The 22,298-nt window shown below is 42.0% G+C and overlaps 1 protein-coding gene and 1 long non-coding RNA gene across 2 annotated transcripts in view; one reads left to right on the top strand and one right to left on the bottom strand.

Annotated features, from left to right (window-relative positions):
• Positions 1-22,298, bottom strand: part of fbln2 (fibulin 2) — a 71,451-nt gene that overhangs the window by 33,264 nt on the left and 15,889 nt on the right. Inside the window, exons 3-7 of the mRNA XM_083534332.1 lie at positions 19,514-19,628; positions 18,186-18,315; positions 16,591-16,777; positions 9,068-9,277; positions 1,134-1,241 (exon numbers count right to left, since the gene is read on the bottom strand). Coding sequence (XP_083390458.1) covers positions 1,134-1,241; positions 9,068-9,277; positions 16,591-16,777; positions 18,186-18,315; positions 19,514-19,628 — 750 coding nt within the window. The remainder of the gene's footprint in view (positions 1-1,133; positions 1,242-9,067; positions 9,278-16,590; positions 16,778-18,185; positions 18,316-19,513; positions 19,629-22,298) is intronic.
• LOC310722060 lies at positions 10,630-11,093 on the top strand. Its single transcript, XR_014532288.1, has 2 exons — positions 10,630-10,716; positions 10,761-11,093. It is a non-coding gene; the product is annotated as an uncharacterized lncRNA (long non-coding RNA).

Raw genomic sequence — 22,298 nt, 5'->3', positions numbered from 1 at the left:
GCAAGTCTGTTAGACATTAGTTGTGTTGGAGGCAGGAGGTTGTGGCATAGTGGATTGAACTCAAATCAATATTACAAAATGTTCTATTCCGCAGTAACAAAAGAACAAAGGCCAATGTCATGTTTTCTCAATGATGTAAATAAAATATTTTAGAACAGTTCTGCACATGTGTATGCATAAAGGCATCATAAAAGATAAAATGTCTTGGTAGTTTTGGATCAGAACAAGCTAAGCCTTGGCACAGATTGTACAAAGCTGTAGATTTTTTTTGCTATCATTATTTACTGTTACCTGTAGACCTAGTCACTGTAGCCATATTTGTGTCTGATACCTCTGCTATTCATACCCCTTTTAATGAGCATACTTCCAAAGTCAGATCTTAGATCTTACCCTCTTCATATTTTGTTCTATGAAACAAGATAACTAAAATTCAACTTTTTCATTTGTTACCTGTATGTACCATGTGTTGGGAAAATATTCAGACCCCCTCGCATATAACAATTTTGTTAAAATTGTTTGAATAGATTTTTTTTTTCTCATTAATCTACACTCAGTACTCCATAATGACCAAGTGAAAACAGAATTCTAGAAACATCTGTAAATGTTTTTACAATTAAGCCAACCACTACAGCCTTGGAAATGTGTTCAAATACTTCTAAATTCTCTTGATCATTGCTGAGATGTGTCTACACCATGATTAGAGTCCCCCTTTGGAAAGGTTTATTGATTGGACATGAAGGCCTCACAGCTGACAATGCATATCAGAGCAAAATCCAAGCCATGAGGTCAAAGAAACTGCCTGCAGAGCTCAGAGACAGGATTGCTGCAAGGTACAGATCTGGGGAAAGCTAAAAAAACCACAGAAGATTCCTATGAGCACAGTGGCCTCCATAGTTCTCAAATGGATCAAGTGTGACACAAGCAGGAGTCTTCTAAGACTCCCATACTAAATTAAGTAATACTGTTTTTACTTCGTCATTATGGGGTGCTGAGTGTAGATTAATTAGAAACATATATATATTTAAATGATTATTGTATCAGGCTGCAACATAACAAAATTGAAAAAAAATTAAGAGGGCCTGAATACTGTGCAAATGCAATGTATGTAAGAAAAAAAGTTTGCATCATCATACCTGCACATGGATTTTGTACAGTTGTGCTTTGGGTGGTCTCTTGAGGTGCTGTGGCCAAAGTAAACACACTGCCTTCCTCTGTCACTCTGTTGTCCTCCTCTGCATTCTCTAAAAGATGGAAAATGAGGGAAATGCCACATGAGAGCTGCACTGATTATTATAATTTGGGCAGCCTATCACATCCGACTATTCTAACTTCATCACACATGGAATATGTTAATTTAAAGCCCCATTGCCAGGAAAACAGGGACAAATATGGGCAACCTGCATTTATTGGGCAAGGAAGTATAGCTTATCACTGTTTCTATCTTTATTTCATAATGAGCAAAATGTCAAGAATTCAAACTACTAACACAATGTCAGGGATTCACCCTGCCACGCCCCCCTCTGTAGCTGTCAGGGATTCACCCTGCCACGCCCCCGTCTGTAGCTGTCAGAGATCCACCCTGCCACGCCCCCCTCGATAGCAGTCACGCTGCTTCCCAAGATTACCGACAGCTGTGGCTCATGAAAGATCAGACTACATAAACTCACGTTCTTGAGTCACAGGCTGTCGGTCGTTATATTGTCAAGCTGGACAATCGCGTGGCTGCTCGACCGCCGGCTGTATATGCGAATTCCACTTCCGACTTGGATTACTCATTGCCGAAGGCTTTATGGATTATGCTTGGGACATTCGAACTCATAGCGGACAACGCGTATCGAGCGGATGTCTTTGTTTGTTGTTTTCAACGGCTTATGAGTGTTTTTGTGTTGTACGGTTGTTGAAATAAAAGGACAATGATCGGACTATATCGGCTTCCGCGTCTGCAGCCTGACAGAACGACCGACCTATACCGAACGCGGATTCGCCATTCCGCGATTCCGACCGCAACGGATCGGCAGCTGAACCCGGCTTCGGATTTCCTCCGGAAGCTCAGTGCCGCTTCTCGCGGTTCCGATCCACAGAAGCCGGATCATGAGAGCGCGGCTGCGCCACGCCCCTCAGAGAGCGCGAGGGGATTACCGGCTCTTTACTCGGGGAAAAAAGACGAATTGGGCGGATTTCTGCAAGGCATCGGCGAGTATGTGGCTGTTAACATTTCTCGGTTTCCTTCCGAACGAGCCAAGATTGCCCTCTGTATTTCCCTCCTGTCTGGAGAAGTTCTTGCCAAAGCCAGCTCACTATGGAGCGCCAAAGGGGGCAAATTCGGCTCACTCGCCGAATTCAGCGGGCTGCTTCTGGGGAAGTTGGGGATAGAGGTGGTGGATCTCCACTACAGTCCCCTTGAGGAGGAAGGTGCTCCATTCCAAGGTTCTCAAGAGCACGCGGCTCCGTGCCGGATCTCCCATGAGCCTGCAGCTCAGCCCCAATGTTTTGATGAGAGGGCTGCTTCATCTCAGGGTCTCTACCAGCGTGCTGCTGTGTTCCGGGGTTCTCGTGGACGCACCACACCATCTCCGAGCGTCGGCGAGCACACAATGCCGTCACAGAGCTTCTACAGGCGTGCCGCTCTGTTCCGAGGTTCCCGTGGGCGCGCCACGGAGTCTTCACGAGAGCGCCGCGCCGCCACGGAGTCTTCACGAGAGCGCCGCGCCGCCACGGAGTCTTCACGAGAGCGCCGCGCCGCCACGGAGTCTTCACGAGAGCGCCGCGCCGCCACGGAGTCTTCACGAGAGCGCCGCGCCGCCACGGAGTCTTCACGAGAGTCTGTTAGACATTAGTTGTGTTGGAGGCAGGAGGTTGTGGCATAGTGGATTGAACTCAAATCAATATTACAAAATGTTCTATTCCGCAGTAACAAAAGAACAAAGGCCAATGTCATGTTTTCTCAATGATGTAAATAAAATATTTTAGAACAGTTCTGCACATGTGTATGCATAAAGGCATCATAAAAGATAAAATGTCTTGGTAGTTTTGGATCAGAACAAGCTAAGCCTTGGCACAGATTGTACAAAGCTGTAGATTTTTTTTGCTATCATTATTTACTGTTACCTGTAGACCTAGTCACTGTAGCCATATTTGTGTCTGATACCTCTGCTATTCATACCCCTTTTAATGAGCATACTTCCAAAGTCAGATCTTAGATCTTACCCTCTTCATATTTTGTTCTATGAAACAAGATAACTAAAATTCAACTTTTTCATTTGTTACCTGTATGTACCATGTGTTGGGAAAATATTCAGACCCCCTCGCATATAACAATTTTGTTAAAATTGTTTGAATAGATTTTTTTTTTCTCATTAATCTACACTCAGTACTCCATAATGACCAAGTGAAAACAGAATTCTAGAAACATCTGTAAATGTTTTTACAATTAAGCCAACCACTACAGCCTTGGAAATGTGTTCAAATACTTCTAAATTCTCTTGATCATTGCTGAGATGTGTCTACACCATGATTAGAGTCCCCCTTTGGAAAGGTTTATTGATTGGACATGAAGGCCTCACAGCTGACAATGCATATCAGAGCAAAATCCAAGCCATGAGGTCAAAGAAACTGCCTGCAGAGCTCAGAGACAGGATTGCTGCAAGGTACAGATCTGGGGAAAGCTAAAAAAACCACAGAAGATTCCTATGAGCACAGTGGCCTCCATAGTTCTCAAATGGATCAAGTGTGACACAAGCAGGAGTCTTCTAAGACTCCCATACTAAATTAAGTAATACTGTTTTTACTTCGTCATTATGGGGTGCTGAGTGTAGATTAATTAGAAACATATATATATTTAAATGATTATTGTATCAGGCTGCAACATAACAAAATTGAAAAAAAATTAAGAGGGCCTGAATACTGTGCAAATGCAATGTATGTAAGAAAAAAAGTTTGCATCATCATACCTGCACATGGATTTTGTACAGTTGTGCTTTGGGTGGTCTCTTGAGGTGCTGTGGCCAAAGTAAACACACTGCCTTCCTCTGTCACTCTGTTGTCCTCCTCTGCATTCTCTAAAAGATGGAAAATGAGGGAAATGCCACATGAGAGCTGCACTGATTATTATAATTTGGGCAGCCTATCACATCCGACTATTCTAACTTCATCACACATGGAATATGTTAATTTAAAGCCCCATTGCCAGGAAAACAGGGACAAATATGGGCAACCTGCATTTATTGGGCAAGGAAGTATAGCTTATCACTGTTTCTATCTTTATTTCATAATGAGCAAAATGTCAAGAATTCAAACTACTAACACAATGTCAGGGATTCACCCTGCCACGCCCCCCTCTGTAGCTGTCAGGGATTCACCCTGCCACGCCCCCGTCTGTAGCTGTCAGAGATCCACCCTGCCACGCCCCCCTCGATAGCAGTCACGCTGCTTCCCAAGATTACCGACAGCTGTGGCTCATGAAAGATCAGACTACATAAACTCACGTTCTTGAGTCACAGGCTGTCGGTCGTTATATTGTCAAGCTGGACAATCGCGTGGCTGCTCGACCGCCGGCTGTATATGCGAATTCCACTTCCGACTTGGATTACTCATTGCCGAAGGCTTTATGGATTATGCTTGGGACATTCGAACTCATAGCGGACAACGCGTATCGAGCGGATGTCTTTGTTTGTTGTTTTCAACGGCTTATGAGTGTTTTTGTGTTGTACGGTTGTTGAAATAAAAGGACAATGATCGGACTATATCGGCTTCCGCGTCTGCAGCCTGACAGAACGACCGACCTATACCGAACGCGGATTCGCCATTCCGCGATTCCGACCGCAACGGATCGGCAGCTGAACCCGGCTTCGGATTTCCTCCGGAAGCTCAGTGCCGCTTCTCGCGGTTCCGATCCACAGAAGCCGGATCATGAGAGCGCGGCTGCGCCACGCCCCTCAGAGAGCGCGAGGGGATTACCGGCTCTTTACTCGGGGAAAAAAGACGAATTGGGCGGATTTCTGCAAGGCATCGGCGAGTATGTGGCTGTTAACATTTCTCGGTTTCCTTCCGAACGAGCCAAGATTGCCCTCTGTATTTCCCTCCTGTCTGGAGAAGTTCTTGCCAAAGCCAGCTCACTATGGAGCGCCAAAGGGGGCAAATTCGGCTCACTCGCCGAATTCAGCGGGCTGCTTCTGGGGAAGTTGGGGATAGAGGTGGTGGATCTCCACTACAGTCCCCTTGAGGAGGAAGGTGCTCCATTCCAAGGTTCTCAAGAGCACGCGGCTCCGTGCCGGATCTCCCATGAGCCTGCAGCTCAGCCCCAATGTTTTGATGAGAGGGCTGCTTCATCTCAGGGTCTCTACCAGCGTGCTGCTGTGTTCCGGGGTTCTCGTGGACGCACCACACCATCTCCGAGCGTCGGCGAGCACACAATGCCGTCACAGAGCTTCTACAGGCGTGCCGCTCTGTTCCGAGGTTCCCGTGGGCGCGCCACGGAGTCTTCACGAGAGCGCCGCGCCGCCACGGAGTCTTCACGAGAGCGCCGCGCCGCCACGGAGTCTTCACGAGAGCGCCGCGCCGCCACGGAGTCTTCACGAGAGCGCCGCGCCGCCACGGAGTCTTCACGAGAGCGCCGCGCCGCCACGGAGTCTTCACGAGAGCGCCGCGCCGCCACGGAGTCTTCACGAGAGCGCCGCGCCGCCACGGAGTCTTCACGAGAGCGCCGCGCCGCCACGGAGTCTTCACGAGAGCGCCGCGCCGCCACGGAGTCTTCACGAGAGCGCCGCGCCGCCACGGAGTCTCCAGGAGCATGCTTTCCCGCCACAGAGTCGTCACGAGAGCGCCGCGCCGCCACGGAGTCTCCAGGAGCATGCTTTCCCGCCACAGAGTCGTCACGAGAGCGCCGCGCCGACACCTCCGTTCACAGAAGGCGAAGTGACTCCTCCGAGTCCCTCTCTAGACGACGCCCCATCCCAGAGCCCCTTCCAAGGTTCCACCGACGGCGACGGCTCGTCCCCAGCGCCCGCAGAAGGCGACGGCTCGTCCCCAGCGCCCGCAGAAGGCGACGGCTCGTCCCCGGGCTCCGCGGAAGGCGACGGCTCGTCCCCGGGCTCCGCGGAAGGCGACGGCTCGTCCCCGGGCTCCGCGGAAGGCGACGGCTCGTCCCCGGGCTCCGCGGAAGGCGACGGCTCGTCCCCGGGCTCCGCGGAAGGCGACGGCTCGTCCCCGGGCTCCGCGGAAGGCGACGGCTCGTCCCCGGGCTCCGCGGAAGGCGACGGCTCGTCCCCGGGCTCCGCGGAAGGCGACGGCTCGTCCCCGGGCTCCGCGGAAGGCGACGGCTCGTCCCCGGGCTCCGCGGAAGGCGACGGCTCGTCCCCGGGCTCCGCGGAAGGCGACGGCTCGTCCCCGGGCTCCGCGGAAGGCGACGGCTCGTCCCCGGGCTCCGCGGAAGGCGACGGCTCGTCCCCGGGCTCCGCGGAAGGCGACGGCTCGTCCCCGGGCTCCGCGGAAGGCGACGGCTCGTCCCCGGGCTCCGCGGAAGGCGACGGCTCGTCCCCGGGCTCCGCGGAAGGCGACGGCTCGTCCCCGGGCTCCGCGGAAGGCGACGGCTCGCCCCCGGGCTCCGCGGAAGGCGACGGCTCGCCCCCGGGCTCCGCGGAAGGCGACGGCTCGCCCCCGGGCTCCGCGGAAGGCGACGTTTCGCCCCCGGGCTCCGCGGAAGGCGACGTGGGTCCTCCAGGTCCCTCTGACGGCGACGTGGGTCCTCCAGGTCCCTCTGACGGCGACGTCGGTCCTCCAGGTCCCTCTGACGGCGACGTCGGTCCTCCAGGTCCCTCTGACGGCGACGTCGGTCCTCCAGGTCCCTCTGAGGGTGGTACGACGTTCCTGGTCTCCGCCCGGGATGTCCTCCACTCCCCGGTCATTGTCATGGTTGGCGTCCAGTTCCGGTTCCCCGCCATGGAGGTCGCTCCGGCTCCAATCCCCGCCAGGGGCTTTACTCAGCCTCCCGTCAGCACCGAGGGCGTGGCTCCGTTCCGGATCCTCCTGCAAGGTGTTGTCCCATGCCGGCTCTCCGCAGAGGATGCTCACCAGGCCTCCGTTGCTCCCAGGCGTCTAAGGAGGCCTTCCTCGGAGTGCCCTGGCCCGCCTGGCATAGGTGGGTTTTGGGGCGTCAGGTGTCGCCCCTGGAGGGGGGGGGTACTGTCAGGGATTCACCCTGCCACGCCCCCCTCTGTAGCTGTCAGGGATTCACCCTGCCACGCCCCCGTCTGTAGCTGTCAGAGATCCACCCTGCCACGCCCCCCTCGATAGCAGTCACGCTGCTTCCCAAGATTACCGACAGCTGTGGCTCATGAAAGATCAGACTACATAAACTCACGTTCTTGAGTCACAGGCTGTCGGTCGTTATATTGTCAAGCTGGACAATCGCGTGGCTGCTCGACCGCCGGCTGTATATGCGAATTCCACTTCCGACTTGGATTACTCATTGCCGAAGGCTTTATGGATTATGCTTGGGACATTCGAACTCATAGCGGACAACGCGTATCGAGCGGATGTCTTTGTTTGTTGTTTTCAACGGCTTATGAGTGTGTTGTACGGTTGTTGAAATAAAAGGACAATGATCGGACTATATCGGCTTCCGCGTCTGCAGCCTGACACACAAAGACAGGAAGGCAATCCCTGTGTTTAAACACAACATAATGAGCATCTGAAACACCAACACTGGATATAAACAGTAGATATGATGGTCATATATAAAATCAACCCAAAGTTGTATTCTTGAGAAATAGAATTTAATGAAAAACAATTATGCTTCTTAAAAGCATTTTGACTAGCAGTTTTAATGATTAGACATGCATTTAAAACAGAATGAGGTGAGATGAACACAACTTTTTACAGCTGAAACTAATCCATGTAGGCAGGAAACAAAGCGCAAAAGCAATAAATTATTTTCTCTCGATGTATGTGAATTGTTATTTTCATCCACATTAATGAATATAAATACAATTGATTGAACTGGATATTTCTTTTCTTGTCATATGAAGATCCTATTATCACATGAAGATTAAGCAATAAACCATATTTTTTACCTAGAAACTAAGGACATGCACACTGAAGTGTGTCTAGAGATATAACGCTAAAGATTTTTGTGGCTAATCGAATGCATTTCCTCATTGATGTGTAAACCTTATATCAGAAGTTCTGCTCTACACCTGTCTCTTGGCTTTGCAGAAGCAGCAGCGACACAAGTGCAATTGTTCACGCACTCATCTGTGCACTTTATGCACAACCACATGATTAAATGTGCTATTTTTCAGATTTCCAACTTAAAGTGTTTGATATTTAGGGATTAATGAACATCTGTGTTCAACAGACTAACAAGCTCTGTTTCCTTAAAATCTCCTGCCATTGCTGTGACTATAATCATGAGCTGATATAAAACTCTGATCTACATTTAAAAAATTTACTTATGTAGAAAATCCAGTAAACACAAAACCTGAAGGCTTTTTATAGCTTTTAAGACCACATGAGATGGTGCAAATACTAACTGTATTATGAAAATCTGTTAGTATTAGTTCTCAGTAATAGTGCAGAATGGTATATAAGTATGTGTTTCGAGACACAATGCTGATTATATTAGAAAATTTACATAATCTAGGGTACCAGGACACTTAAAAAGACTACAATGTACTACACTCTAGTTAAATGTTATTTATTTGAATGCAACAACTTATTTTGTTAAAATAATTTAGACTTCCAGTAAGTATGAAGCAAAGGAAAAACCTCTTCATGATATACCACAGAAAAGAATCTATTTATATTAGTGACATGTATAATGAAAATACCTGAAATTCACATTATTGTCAGCTTCCAAGCTATATGGTAAATGGCTTTAAACTTTAAACTTAAAAAAGTAAAAAAAAAAAAAAAAAAAAAAAACATGCCTGCTTTTAGTACTTAATTATTATTTTAAAAAATTACATTTAGGTGTTGACACTTGGTTTGAAATCATGAATAGCTACTACTAAGAAATTAAGTAACATGGATAAAAAAAGATTTCCAATCTATGGTGAGAACATTCACATACCGAGTGCACACGTGTGTCCGTCCTGCATCAGTGAATATCCAGGGTGACATTCACACTTGTAGGATCCCAATGTGTTGATGCAGACATGGAGGCAGCGTCGTCCCTCAAACCTCTCACACTCGTCCACATCCTCCAGGTTCTCCACAGAGTTAGATGAATGCTCAGACCCCACAATAGAAAGAGACTGTTTAGGAAACGATCTCTCAGCAACTAAGGGGAAAAAGGATAAATATTCAAATAACTCTTATTTCCCAGCCATTGTTATAGTGCCTATTTTAACTTGTGTCAAAGTAGCATTGGACATGCACAACAGCTATTTGTTGGGTAAGTTGTATACATCTATATCTACTGTTCATCTAAAATGTGCTAATAATTGTTTATTCTCTAATGTTATTTTCCATACCAGAAGCCATTTAATGCATAGACAGTTATTTAGTAGGGTTATAAAAGTTAGCTAACATTAGTATAACTATTACATTGTGTGAAAATCAGAATTCATATATGGCAAGCCTTAGTGCTCATTCTCACATATAGTGTCATAGACCCAACTACCTGGTAGATAACAAAATGCAAATAGAATAGATGTACATGTCTACTTTTTGCCTAATTTCAAATCATTTTCAGTGCCTGACACCTGGTCTAAAACATATTATGACAAGGTGAGTTCTTTTACTGAAGATATTTTGGAACATGTACAAAGCCGATTCCAAAAAAGTTGTGACACTGTACAAATTGTGAATAAAAAAGGAATGCAATTATTTAAATCTCATAAATGATTCACAACAGAATATAGATAACATATCAAATGTTGAAAGTGAGACATTTTGAAATGTCATGCCAAATATTGGCTCATTTTAGATTTTATGAGAGCTACACATTCCAAAAAAATTTGGGACCGGTAGCAATAAGAGGCAGATAAAAAGTTTATGTACATATAAGGAACAGCTGGAGGACCAATTTGCAACGTATTAGGTCAATTGGCAACATGATTGGGCATAGAAGTCAAGATGGGCAGAGGATCACCAATTCCCCCAATGCTGCAGCGAAAAATAGTGGAGCAATATCAGAAGGGAGTTTCTTGAAGTTATTATCATCTACAGTGCATAATATCATCCAAAGGTTTGGAGAATCTGGAACAATCTCTGTGCGTAAGGGTCAAGGCTGGAAAACCATACTGGATGCCCGTGATCTTCGAACCCTTAGACGGCACTGCATCACATACAGGAATGCTACTGTAATGGAAATCACGACATGGGCTTAGAAATACTTCCAGAAAACATTGTCGATGAACACAATCCACCATGCCATTCGACATTGCCGGCTAAAACTCTATAGGTAATAAAAGAAGCCATATATAAACATGATCCAGAAGCGCAGGTGTTTTCTCTGGGCCAAGGCTCATTTAAAATGGACTGTGGCAAAGTGGAAAACTGTTCTGTGGTCAGACAAATCAAAATATGAAGTTCTTTATGGAAAACTCCATGGACGCCATGTCATCTGGACTAAAGAGGATAAGGACAACCCAAGTTGTTATCAGCGCTCAGTTCAGAAGAATGCATCTCTAATGGTATGACGTTGCATGAGTGCGTGTGGCATGGGCAGCTTACACATCTGGAAAGGCACCATCAATGCTGAAAGGTATATCCAAGGTCTAGAACAACATATGCTCCCATCCAGATGTCATCTCTTTCAGGGAAGACCTTGCATTTTCCAACATGACAATGCCAGACCACATACTGCATCAATTACAACATCATGGCTGAGTAGAAGAAGGATCCGGGTACTGAAATGGCCAGCCTGCAGTCCAGATCTTTCACCCATAGAAAACATTTGGCGCATCATAAAGAGGAAGATGCAACAAAGAAGACCTAAGACAGTTGAGCAACTAGAAGCCTGTATTAGACAAGAATGGGACAACATTCCTATTCCTAAATTTGACTGTTATAAAAAGAAGAGGGGATGCCACACAGTTTTAAAAATGGCCTTGTCCCAACTTTTTTGAGATGTGTTGATGCCATGAAATCAATTTATTTTTTCCTTAAAATGATAAATTTTCTCAGTTTAAACATTTGATATGTCATCTATGTTGTATTCTGAATAAAATATTGAAATTTGAAACTTCCACATCAATGCATTCTGTTTTTATTCACAATTTGTACAGTGTACCAACTTTTTTGGAATCGTGTTTGTACTTAGAACATAGATTTTTGGTGAGCAAAAGTACAGTATGTGAAGAGATGAATCAGTCAGCAGAATGAAAATTGAATTATCTGATACTATCAATATAAACAAATAAATTATTTTAAGACCCCCCATGCCTGATATATAATAACTTGGGTCAGTGTTTTCACTTCTGTTCCTTTAGTTGTTTCTGAGCAGGGTGAATTGAAATGGGAAGAGTTTGAGCCCCCTGCTGGGCAAACAATTCAGACAATAACATGCATACAGAGATAAAAACCAGCAGCACAGTTCAAGGTTTAGAGGTAAAATAAACAGTTTTAATAATAAAACACTCTGTACATGGCCAAAATAAAATTATAACTATATATTATAAGGCTAGGTTTTTAGGCTTTTAATTTAGGCCTTTTAGGCTAGGTAAAAATAAGCAAAACTGCAAATTCATAATGCCCTGAGTGTTTATTCCCACATGAGCTAATAAACACAGCTATTGAAAAAAAATTTAGATGAACAAAAGGCACCAATTTTTTTAAACTCTGTAAAAAAAAGTAAAAATAAATAACATAACCGTTGGTTTCATTGATCAATTGATTAAAACAAGCCAACTTATGTTTCCATGGGTTTTCTGGGTTTGTTTTCTCCCTTCAGTCTCCTCTTTAAGAAGTAAAATACTCCTTGATTGACTGATTGACTTGGCCAGTCTAACACCATGCAATATTTACTCATTGTCTTTACCTAAGGGTTATTGTCTTGCTGCATGATAAATTTTCCCAATTAGATTGGGATGCATTTCTCTGTAAATTTTCAGACAGAATGTTTCTTGTCCACTGCTACAATTATGAAATACATCAGTAAAGAATAGTGAGCCAATTCCAAAAGCAGCCATGCAAGCTCTAACCATGAAACAGCCTTCATGAATCTTTACCGATTATGTTTTAGGTTTTAGATCATGGGCTATAATTGAAATTCCATACATTTTCGCCTTTCTGGTTGTTGTTGATGTCAGTGGCTGTGACAAGTTCAATTCAATTCAATTAATTTTTATTTATTTTATTACTTTTGACAATGAACATTGTCTCAAAGCAGCTTTACACAGATAATGTGGTGATAAAAAACGAATAAGATATTCTTTATAAGCACAAGTTGGGCATCAGCTCTGATTTTTCAGTTTTTTTTTCTTTTTCCAGTGAGGCCTGTATTAAAACCCAAAATAAGTAATTAATTTAATTCAATTCAATTCAATTCAATTAAATTCAATTCAATTCAATTCAATTCAATTCAATTATTTTATTTGTTTCACAATTAGTTATTAATTGTTTAAATAAATAATATTATAATATTGCAGATTACTTATAAAAATTGGTCATTCATTTCAGTTACATTTTATTTATAGCATATTGTACATTGAGCATTGCCACAAAGAAATAATAATACATCTTTACCAAAAAAGTTTAAGGTGAAAATCTGATCTATCATCTAAACTATCTTTTGATCTGAAACGTAAATGTCTTTAGTGTATAGCAAAAACAAAAATATTGCCACTGCTTTTCCATTACTTTGAAAGAGGACTGTATATATCTGTGCAGAATATATTTGATAAGCCTAACAAGATATGGTAAGGTAATAGGATGTCAAATAGAAATGACTGAGCACTGCTGTAAATACACACACAGCATTAAAAAACAGCCTTGCATGCAGCCACTGACATTTATGACTGGCTTTTGTGTATCCACTGGCCTCTTGCCTGACACATTACCATTAAAATAACCAGACTAATGAACATAAACCCCATTTTCTGAAGGACACACTGGGAAACCATCAGACAGAACTGGCATGTGCTAATTAAGGTGCTTTATATGCCAAACACTCATTAAGCACAACCTTGCCACTCAACATCTGCAGCTCCACCTTCAACAGCTGTCAATGCCACACCCCTTTCTTCAATTCCTGCCAATCATGGTGGTCCTGCTCTGCATACATATTTCCTAGGCGCTAATGGAAATATATTTGGAGCAAATACAAAAACATCCAGCTGACGCTGTACATGAGTCTGGCAAAGCTCTGCTCACTCCATTAGCACTTGCCTGAACATAATAAACAAGCGTAGGCTCATTTTGCATGGTATAACAGTTTCCAGTAAATATTTCTTACAGTCATCACCTGAATGTTAATGCACCATGGTGAGAGATTAAATGTTTCCGCTGTAATTAATCACGGTTTGCGTGGTTTGAGAAGGCAGTGGGGATGAGAAGGCATCCCTCACGGATATAATTACCCCTCAACTGTTTTTCTAGCACTTAACCCCTTTAGGATAGAGTATGCGTTCATGCAGATTGTGCTACACTCCTATTATTAGGAGATTTTGGACAAAGGCACCTTTGCAGTTCGCCTCCAGGTTAAAAGGTATTTTTAGCAGGCCACCATCAGATTTTTCATGCAACAGAGACAGAAGCAAACACAATAATTAACCCTGCGATTAAATTATATGTTGGGTTCAGAATCATTTATTATTGTGTACATTTAGATTGTTCTAACTAAGTAAACTGACTAGAGTGCATAAGATCTGTTTAGTATGCTCAGCAGTTTCCTCTGTTTGTTGGAACTTCTAATCCGGTTCATCACTATTTCTTTAACAACTCTGACAATAATGTCAGCTGTAATTCAAAACATAGGTTGTTATTTAACAAACAAAACTATCTAAACTTTGATATGATAAAGCAACCTGTAAAAAACATTCATAAATCATTCATATTTAACATTTAAAGAAGGACTGACAGTGTCAGCACTTTGTAACAGTGCATATAAAGTACATTTTAACACTACTGGGAAGTCTCAGAACAGAGAACTTAGCATTTTCTGTTTTCTACATACACTAACAAGCGTTTGGGATTTATTAACTTCAGGAGAATAAAAAAATAAAGACTGGTGATGGAATGTGAAAAAGTCTAACATTCATCACAAATAACTAAAAATTCATAAGCATGCATAAGCAAATTGCTAGGGTGTAATGAGAGTAAAACACTTTGGGATGTACTGTAACTCCATTTTGCATAAGGATGCATCAAACTATTCAATAATTCTTCATTTTCGACACAGCATGCCTCATCGTGTTTATTCTGTATGGGTTCACTTGTGTTGCAATAAAATACAAAAAGCCTGCACCTATGGGACATTCCTTACATGTAGTGAACAGAACATGAGGGTTAAACTCAGCTACAGAGGATCAGAAAGCTTCAGGATACTAGCTGGTTTTTTTGGATGGCAAAAAAGAAATTCTGAAAAGGCCTACAAGAATGTGCTGTATGAGAAATCTGGGTTTCCTTAGTAGCTCTAAGGTTACAGGAAGACTGACAGTTGCTTGAGATGGATGCAAAACTGGGTCAGGCCTGTGCTCAAGCATCAAGTCACATGATCAAATAGTGTAGAATGACATTCAGTCAGCCAGAACAGTCACACTCTGTAACTTGAAACCTGGGTCGGCAGAATGCGGCACCTGGGATAGCAGTCAGTCAAAACTAAATTCTTTAGTCACCACTTGACAAAAAAACAGAATCCATTACTCAAGGGTGTTTTACAGCTGACCCTTGTAAACAAAATGACGAGTACAGAGACTCTGTAAAAATGCTTGGCAAATCTCAGCAGTTTAAAAAAATATGCATTTGTGTAAGTATTTCTTTACAAAACGTTGCTGGAATGAACCATCTACAGGGAAAAAGTTTGCTGCTACAGGCTGCTCAGCCATCTGCCTCAGATTTAGCTCAGAGCTCTCTGGCAGCATCGTACAATATTATAAACATTAACGTGACAATTGATGAAGCGGCTTATAGATATCTTCGACTACCCATCCAAGCTTAGCTCCTTCACCACTACTGTGACATGGGCCTGGACTCCTCAGCTCAATTCAAAATATAAAATATACAAGTACAACTATTCCTATTTGAAACAGGCATTGGCAGTAGAATTGAGAGATTTTATACTATAGACCCTATGAAACTCAAAATACAAGTACAAAAATATGGCTCAAGATCATAGTGTAGATTTGGCAGACACATCCCAGTCACCATTATGCATTACTCAAATCAATGGAACTTCCAGTACCCTGTAAAAAGGGATAATCTGACATAGAACATACAGATTTATTTAAGTAATAGTGAATGTAGCTAAAAACTGCTGCTGCAATCATAAAGACTGTCCCTGTGCACAATATAGTGCACTCAAGCAATCACTCACTATGACTTTATAGTATATGGTATAGAAGAGTAATGTTTAATAATTCTATGAGCCAGTGTCATCCATGGAGAGGGGTTATATTTTGAGTTTGGTTCAACTCAAGGTTTCTCTCTTGTCATCTAAATGCCTGTAAAGCTGCTTTGTGTCTATTTTTTTAATACAAATAAACGTGAATTGAACTAGATTTGAAAGAGTTCGAAATTACCCCACAGATCTTCTGTTGCACAGATCTGCTAAAATAAGGGCCAAAGTGTTCAGCTCTGACCACAAAAGCAATTCGGTGAAAACAAATGTGAAAAAAAAGCTTATAACTTGGGCTGCTGCTATTGATTATTTTAGTAATCGAGTATTCTAATGAGTATTCAATCAGTTAATTGAGTAATCGGATAAAAATACCTTTTCTTTATTTAAGAGCAATACTACCGGTATATAAAAAAGAGAAAATAAGACAGGTCTCTTAAAATGAACAAGTAATTTGTTTTTCTTTTTTTAGAAAAATTTACATTTTTATTCCTGAAATTCCATAAAAGAATATTGGTAAAAACTATTTTGGCTTATTTTTTACCTAGCCTAAAAGGCCTAGCCTATGTTATAATTTTATTTTGGCCATGTACAGAGTGTTTTATTATCAAACTGTTCACTGCAGAGGGACTTTTTTACCGCACTGTAAATAAATACAAATATAAAAATCTATTTCAAAAATAGATTTTTTCAAAAGGTAACCACACTGTCCAGTGTTTTCTTCATGTTTTATTTAGAAATTATCCCAAACTTTATAAACTTTCTCATTGCTTTCTCCCTGTTCCTACATTTTTCATTCCACAGCGTCTTCCATGTTACCTGTCCAGAGCGCTCTAGAGTTTAGCGGGTTGTGCGTCAATAATAATGGACCTTAGGAAACACAGTGCTCCGTGTTTAGTTAAAATGACTAAACGAAGCATCAAGGCAAATTAATTTTTAATCGAATTAATCGAGGAATCATTTCAGCTCTACTTGTAACCAATTTGAACTTATATTTTATACAAAAAAAAAATTCAGTGAGTAATGAAAGTCATAAAATTGGCAGGCGATACAATAGAAATTTGTGTTGTGTGAGTGTGTGTTTGTTTGGTCACCTTTTTTAGGCAGGGCAGTAGGTCTAGGTCTCTCCTTTCTCTTTAGTACTGGTGTGTTATACAGTTCTTCTTCTTCACAGCAGGTGAGGAAAATATGTCCACAAGGGTAGCTAAGGTGTTGATGTGCGTTACAGTCCTTTCCCTCACGTCGAAAGCGCAAACCAAGTGCACAGCAGCTGCAACACTCCTACTCAATATAAATACACACCACAAAGTCACACAACATGCACAGTTTTATCTCTGGTCTGGATGAACATAGTAGAATTGAAAAACATAATAATGTAACAACAGTTCATTAGGATGCCATTAAATTCTTTCATTCAGGTGAAATTGAGGAAGTTTCAAAGAGCAGCCAACCTAATGTTTTCAACATGAAGTACAGATTTTCTGTTATGACCAAAAGAGCAATGATTTGCTCTACAGCTTGACTCATGGGAGCAAAACACTATATTAAGGCTCTGTAAAATTAATAATAAAGGAATTATACTCCACTGGTATGATATACTGTATTTGAGTTATACAATTTGCTCTCTAAAATGGCTAGTTTCATTAGAACATATACACTCCAGCATATAGTGCTCTATTTTTTATACAAGCAGTACCAAGAGTCAGTTAAATATTTCCATCTAAATACAATATTTTAATTATGTCTGACACACAAAATATATATAGTCTAAAAACAGAATACAGTCTTTTTTTTAGGACTGAGCCTTTGACAATTCAAAGCATATCCAATGCAAAAGCATTCATCATGGTAAAACAAATCCACATGTGCCTTCATTCACAGTTTTTGGAATCCAATTGGCATCAGCCTTCCCCACAATCTTGCCAATATGTTAGAAACACATCATTCTATATAATGCGTTTTATTTGCTGTAAAATTTTAATTTCCCTTAAACCTTGACAATGTCCCTGTGCAATTTGCAAAGATTGGAGTGACAAATCCTGAGTGGCCTGCACAGAGCCCTGACCTCAACCCCACTGAACACCTCTTAAATTAACTGGAAAGTCAACTAGGCAACTGGTTATATATAACGTTGAGCTAAAAAAAACAGGATGCAAAAAATAAGCTTTCAGGGAATTGTAAAAAAAAATTAAAATAAATAACATTTGAAAAAATACTATTGTCCATGCCATTTTACTGGTACCAAGATTGGGTATTGATGGCCTTTGTTCAGCTACACTAGGTGTATGATAATTTCTGATCATGAAAAGAGCAGCAAGGCAAAAAGAGATGAGAGTGATACATATAACTATATTACATAAATAAGTGTATACATATAATGAAATTACACGTAATACTTAATTATTGCTCAAAATTATATTACACTTGTGACAACATGAACATAGTGTTACTAATGATATAAGCATACTAAAGAACAGTCATTTTTATTCACTGAATGTAGTTTTGATTTATAAGAGCCAATTACTTAATTAAAGACTAACATGAATATTAACATGGACATTACTAATCATTATTATACTGTGTATATGTAATTATGTAATTATCTGTGTGTGTGTGTGTGTGTGTGTGTGTGTGTGTGTGTGTGTGTGTGTGTGTGTGTGTGTGTGTGCATGCGCATGTGTGTGTTTGCCTTTTGGGTATCCTCTCCACAGTGTGGGCTGCTATTTTCTTCACACATGTCACCATCTCTGGCAGCATACATGCCAGCTAAACACCTGTTCTCTCTCAGAGCACCTGCACAACATTGCTCCTGAACAGTCCTAACACACACACACATACACACACATACACACACACACACACACACACACACACACACACACACAAACACACACACACACACACACACACACACACACACACACACACACACACACACACACACACACACACACACAATAACAACGACTAGCAGAGCTATATTGTAATGTAGCACTATAATATACACTGTAACAACAATTATTAAAAAGGGTAAGACAAACATGATAAATACAACAAAACATGCAGGCATTGCTCAAACTGTATTTAAAACAATATACAATTACAAGAGAGAGAATTTTCTAAGAAAATATGATATAATTTGTTCATTTCAATGGTCATAAGTAAATATTTATGTAAAACATGCATTTCTCTAAAATGCATTCGTGAAAGGTTTATGGTGTAATATGCATAGCTGCCACTGTTTTGATCGGAACTCTCATAAAAAGTATTTACTACAGCATTAGATAAAAATACATAGGAACAATTATTTATGTCAGCCAAGAACAAAAATCTGGGCTATCGGAGCCAACGGTTAACAAAAACTGGGCTGTTGGACATAAGAAAGCAAATCACCTGCTTCCAATCTTTAATTGTATAGACAAGGTGTGTCTGTTCAAGACAGCCTCAGATTCTTGTTCTTGGCTCTTCTAAAAATGAACCTGGTGTGATTTGCTGTTGTTGCAAATCCACCTAATGTGTCGGGCATAAAGAAGCTTATTTTGCTCAACATAGTAAAAAGTGTTTATTTCAGTTGATGTAGACTTTCTGTCATCCTAAACCAGGACATTCTCTATTAATCTCTCATAAACAAAGTGTTCCCCCTGTGCACAACCTCTGCTTACAGAATGTTTTCTGCTTTTCACATAATTCTATGAAAGTTCTAGAGAATTGCATATGTGAGGAAATTATCACTTTCTTAAATATTTAAACTAGTATAACTGGCACCAACAACCATAACACAGTTAAAATCACAGAGATTGCAATTTTCTGATTCTGATGTTTGATATGAATATGTCTTGTGATTATTGGCCTGCACCTACTGTATAAATACTGATAGCTTACAATAGGATCTGCTCCAGAGGTACCAGAAAATTATTATAAAGTTATTATAATAAAGTTTTGTAACAATTTAAAACCATATTTTCCCCATAGAGATTACTAAAATACCGTATATCACGGTCACAAAGTGAGCCTTACCCACAAACAGAGTCTTCTTCTATTACAGGGGGAAGATGGTTGCAGTGCTGAGTCTCAGAGGCCCATTTCTGCCCGGCTTCACAACAGGTCTCCACTATGACCAAAGTAGACAGTTCTGTAAGCACAACAAACAATTAATATATACACTACCATCTTCTACAAGACCAGGCTTTAGCAAACTAGCATCGCAACAATACCTAGTACAGCAGAAATGGAGACACTAAGTGTGGAAACAGCTAGCAGGTAGAACCACCTTTAGCAGCATTAACTTGAAGTATTCATGCTCTGTATGAATTTTGCTAGATAGTCGCTCACATCATTGTATAGAAAATCTATCTCCCGCTTCTTTACAATGTTGCTTCAGTGCATTGAAGTTGGAATTTAAATGGTTTCAAAATGGCTGTATAACCCTTTCCAGATTGTTGGGCAGCAACAATTGACTCTCTAAGATCATTGCTGATGCCCTTCCATGGCATCATGTTAAAATATACCTGAAGGCTCCAGATCAGGTTTTGCTAAATAAATAGTATACTATGTCATGAATTGTTCACTTGAGATTGTATTCACCAAATTTTAAAACCTCATATGGAACAGTTTTATGTCCTGATAAATAAAAAATTAAATAAAAATGGGTGTACTGTCATTTTCACATGACTGTAATCATGGTTTCCCCACTGTCTAAAGCCTTCTCCTGGGAAAGTACCTTGGCTCTTTGGTACTTGGATACTTTAAAGGCAATTATGCCTTTGGCTGAGGACCATTTAAGGGCAGAAAATGAGAGAGAGACACATAAAGTGTGAGAGAGAGAGAGAGAGAGAGAGAGAGAGAGAGAGAGAGAGAGAAAGAGAGAGAGAGAGGGATAGAGAGAGAGAGAGAGAGAGAGAGAGAGAGAGAGAGAGAGAGAGAGAGAGAGAGAGAGAGAGAGAGAGAGAGAGAGAGAGAGAAGGAAAGGCAGAACTTGTAAGACAGTTTGTGAGAAAGGGGTTTTAGGCATTAGTAAGAGAAATGTGGATGTGCTGTGCAGTTGCAATGCACAATAAAGAATGTGCATAGTCTTAACTGGGGAGATTGTGCCAGGGCTTTCAAAATTATTTCTGTCAAAATAACCTTGGAGATTTTCTTTGACCAAGTATTGATATTTGATGGTCAGCAAATTCACCCTAATGTTGCACTATTTCACCCATATTTGTTTAATTATAAAGGATAGATTATATAAAGTGACACACGACATTAAAAAGAAAATGGCACATCTTTATTAGATGGTATCTGTGGTGATTTTTGTAGGTGATGTGTGATGTACTGAATGTCACCTGCAAAATTCACAACTACCCCAAAAGCTTCTACTGATCGATATCGCTTTCAACAGAATTGGTATGGACCTCATCAGGCAAGTAGAATAGACTGATTGAGTTCCCTTTCAGGAACTCTAGCTGCGTCAACAGCGCTTTGGGAACTGCATGATCATGCTCTAATTCACATGTGTAATCTGTCCATTGGGGTGATGTCACGACCAGGAAGGTATAAGGATATATGCGGTGAAGACGGCGCTAGCTTCTGTTTGTTCAGGAAGCCATCTGTGTGTGTCTGTTCTACAGGAAAAGGTGCGGTACAATTTTATACATTTTAAAAGAATGGATAGCAAGCAATCTTTCCGGCTGTTTGTGGGTCGCTTGCTTGGGAGCAGAACATGCTGAGTCAGCTCTCAAGGCTCTGGTTATGGAACAAGAACTAAAAACTCTCTTGAGCAAGCAAGCCATTGAGGTGGTCCCTTTGTTTGACAGAGAGCCTGGGTTCTTCAGCTGGTACTTCCGAAGAAGGATGGGTAGCTGCATCCCATTTTAGATCTACGTCAGCTGAACTGCTCCCTATTGAGACTCAGGTTTAAGATGCTCACCCTGAAACAGGCCATGTCCCAAATCAGGTCAAAGGACTGGTTTGTCACAATATATCTGAAGGCGCTTATTTTCACGTATCCATCCTTCATTTACACAGGAGGTTCCTGAGGTTTGCTTTCAGGGCAAAGCTTACCAGTATCAGTAAGCAACTTTACAAAGTGTGTGGCTGCGGCTCTGAGACTCAAGGGCATCCAAATACTGAACTATATCGACGACTGGTTGATATAAGCTTGATCAGAGCACCTGGCAACCTGCCATCAAGATGTCGTTCTCACCCATTTGAAGAAATGAACACCAAGAAAAGTGTACTTTCTGTTACAGAGAACCTCCTATCTAAGCATAGTGTAGGATGTGGATGTTATGCTGGCACAGCTGTCTCCTGCATGAGTTGAATCTATCCTCACAGCCATTAAGAGAGTAAGAGAAGGCCAGCTACTCATTGTGTAGCAGTTTTTAAGACTGCTGGGTCTGATGGCAGCTGCAACCAATGTGATGCCACTTGGCCTCTTCTACATGCTCAGGGACAGAGGGTTCTCCTGAAAGGTCAAGGTCACGTGGTGGGCCTTAGACATGTGGAGAGATTCGACGGACGACGGACGCCTTTCTCACAGGTTGTTGGAGGTCATTAATGGTAGCTCTGCCCAAGGTCTATGGAAAGAGCCCCATCTCTCATGTCACATCAACTGCCTGGAGATGCTGGCCACACTTCTAGCATTGAAGCATTTTCTCTCAGACCTAAGGGACCATCATGTGCTGGTTTATATGGACAACACATTGGTGGTCTCCTACATCATCCACCAGGGGGGTCTGTGCTCTCGCGTCCTTTACAAGCTGGCATGACAAATTGTCCTGTGGTCCCAAGGAAAGCTGCTCTAAATGAGAGCACTGTA

Source organism: Silurus aristotelis, assembly GCF_946808225.1.
Source record: "Silurus aristotelis genome assembly, chromosome: 28".
Taxonomy (NCBI): domain Eukaryota; kingdom Metazoa; phylum Chordata; class Actinopteri; order Siluriformes; family Siluridae; genus Silurus; species Silurus aristotelis.
This window is presented reverse-complemented; position numbering and strand designations above follow the sequence as displayed.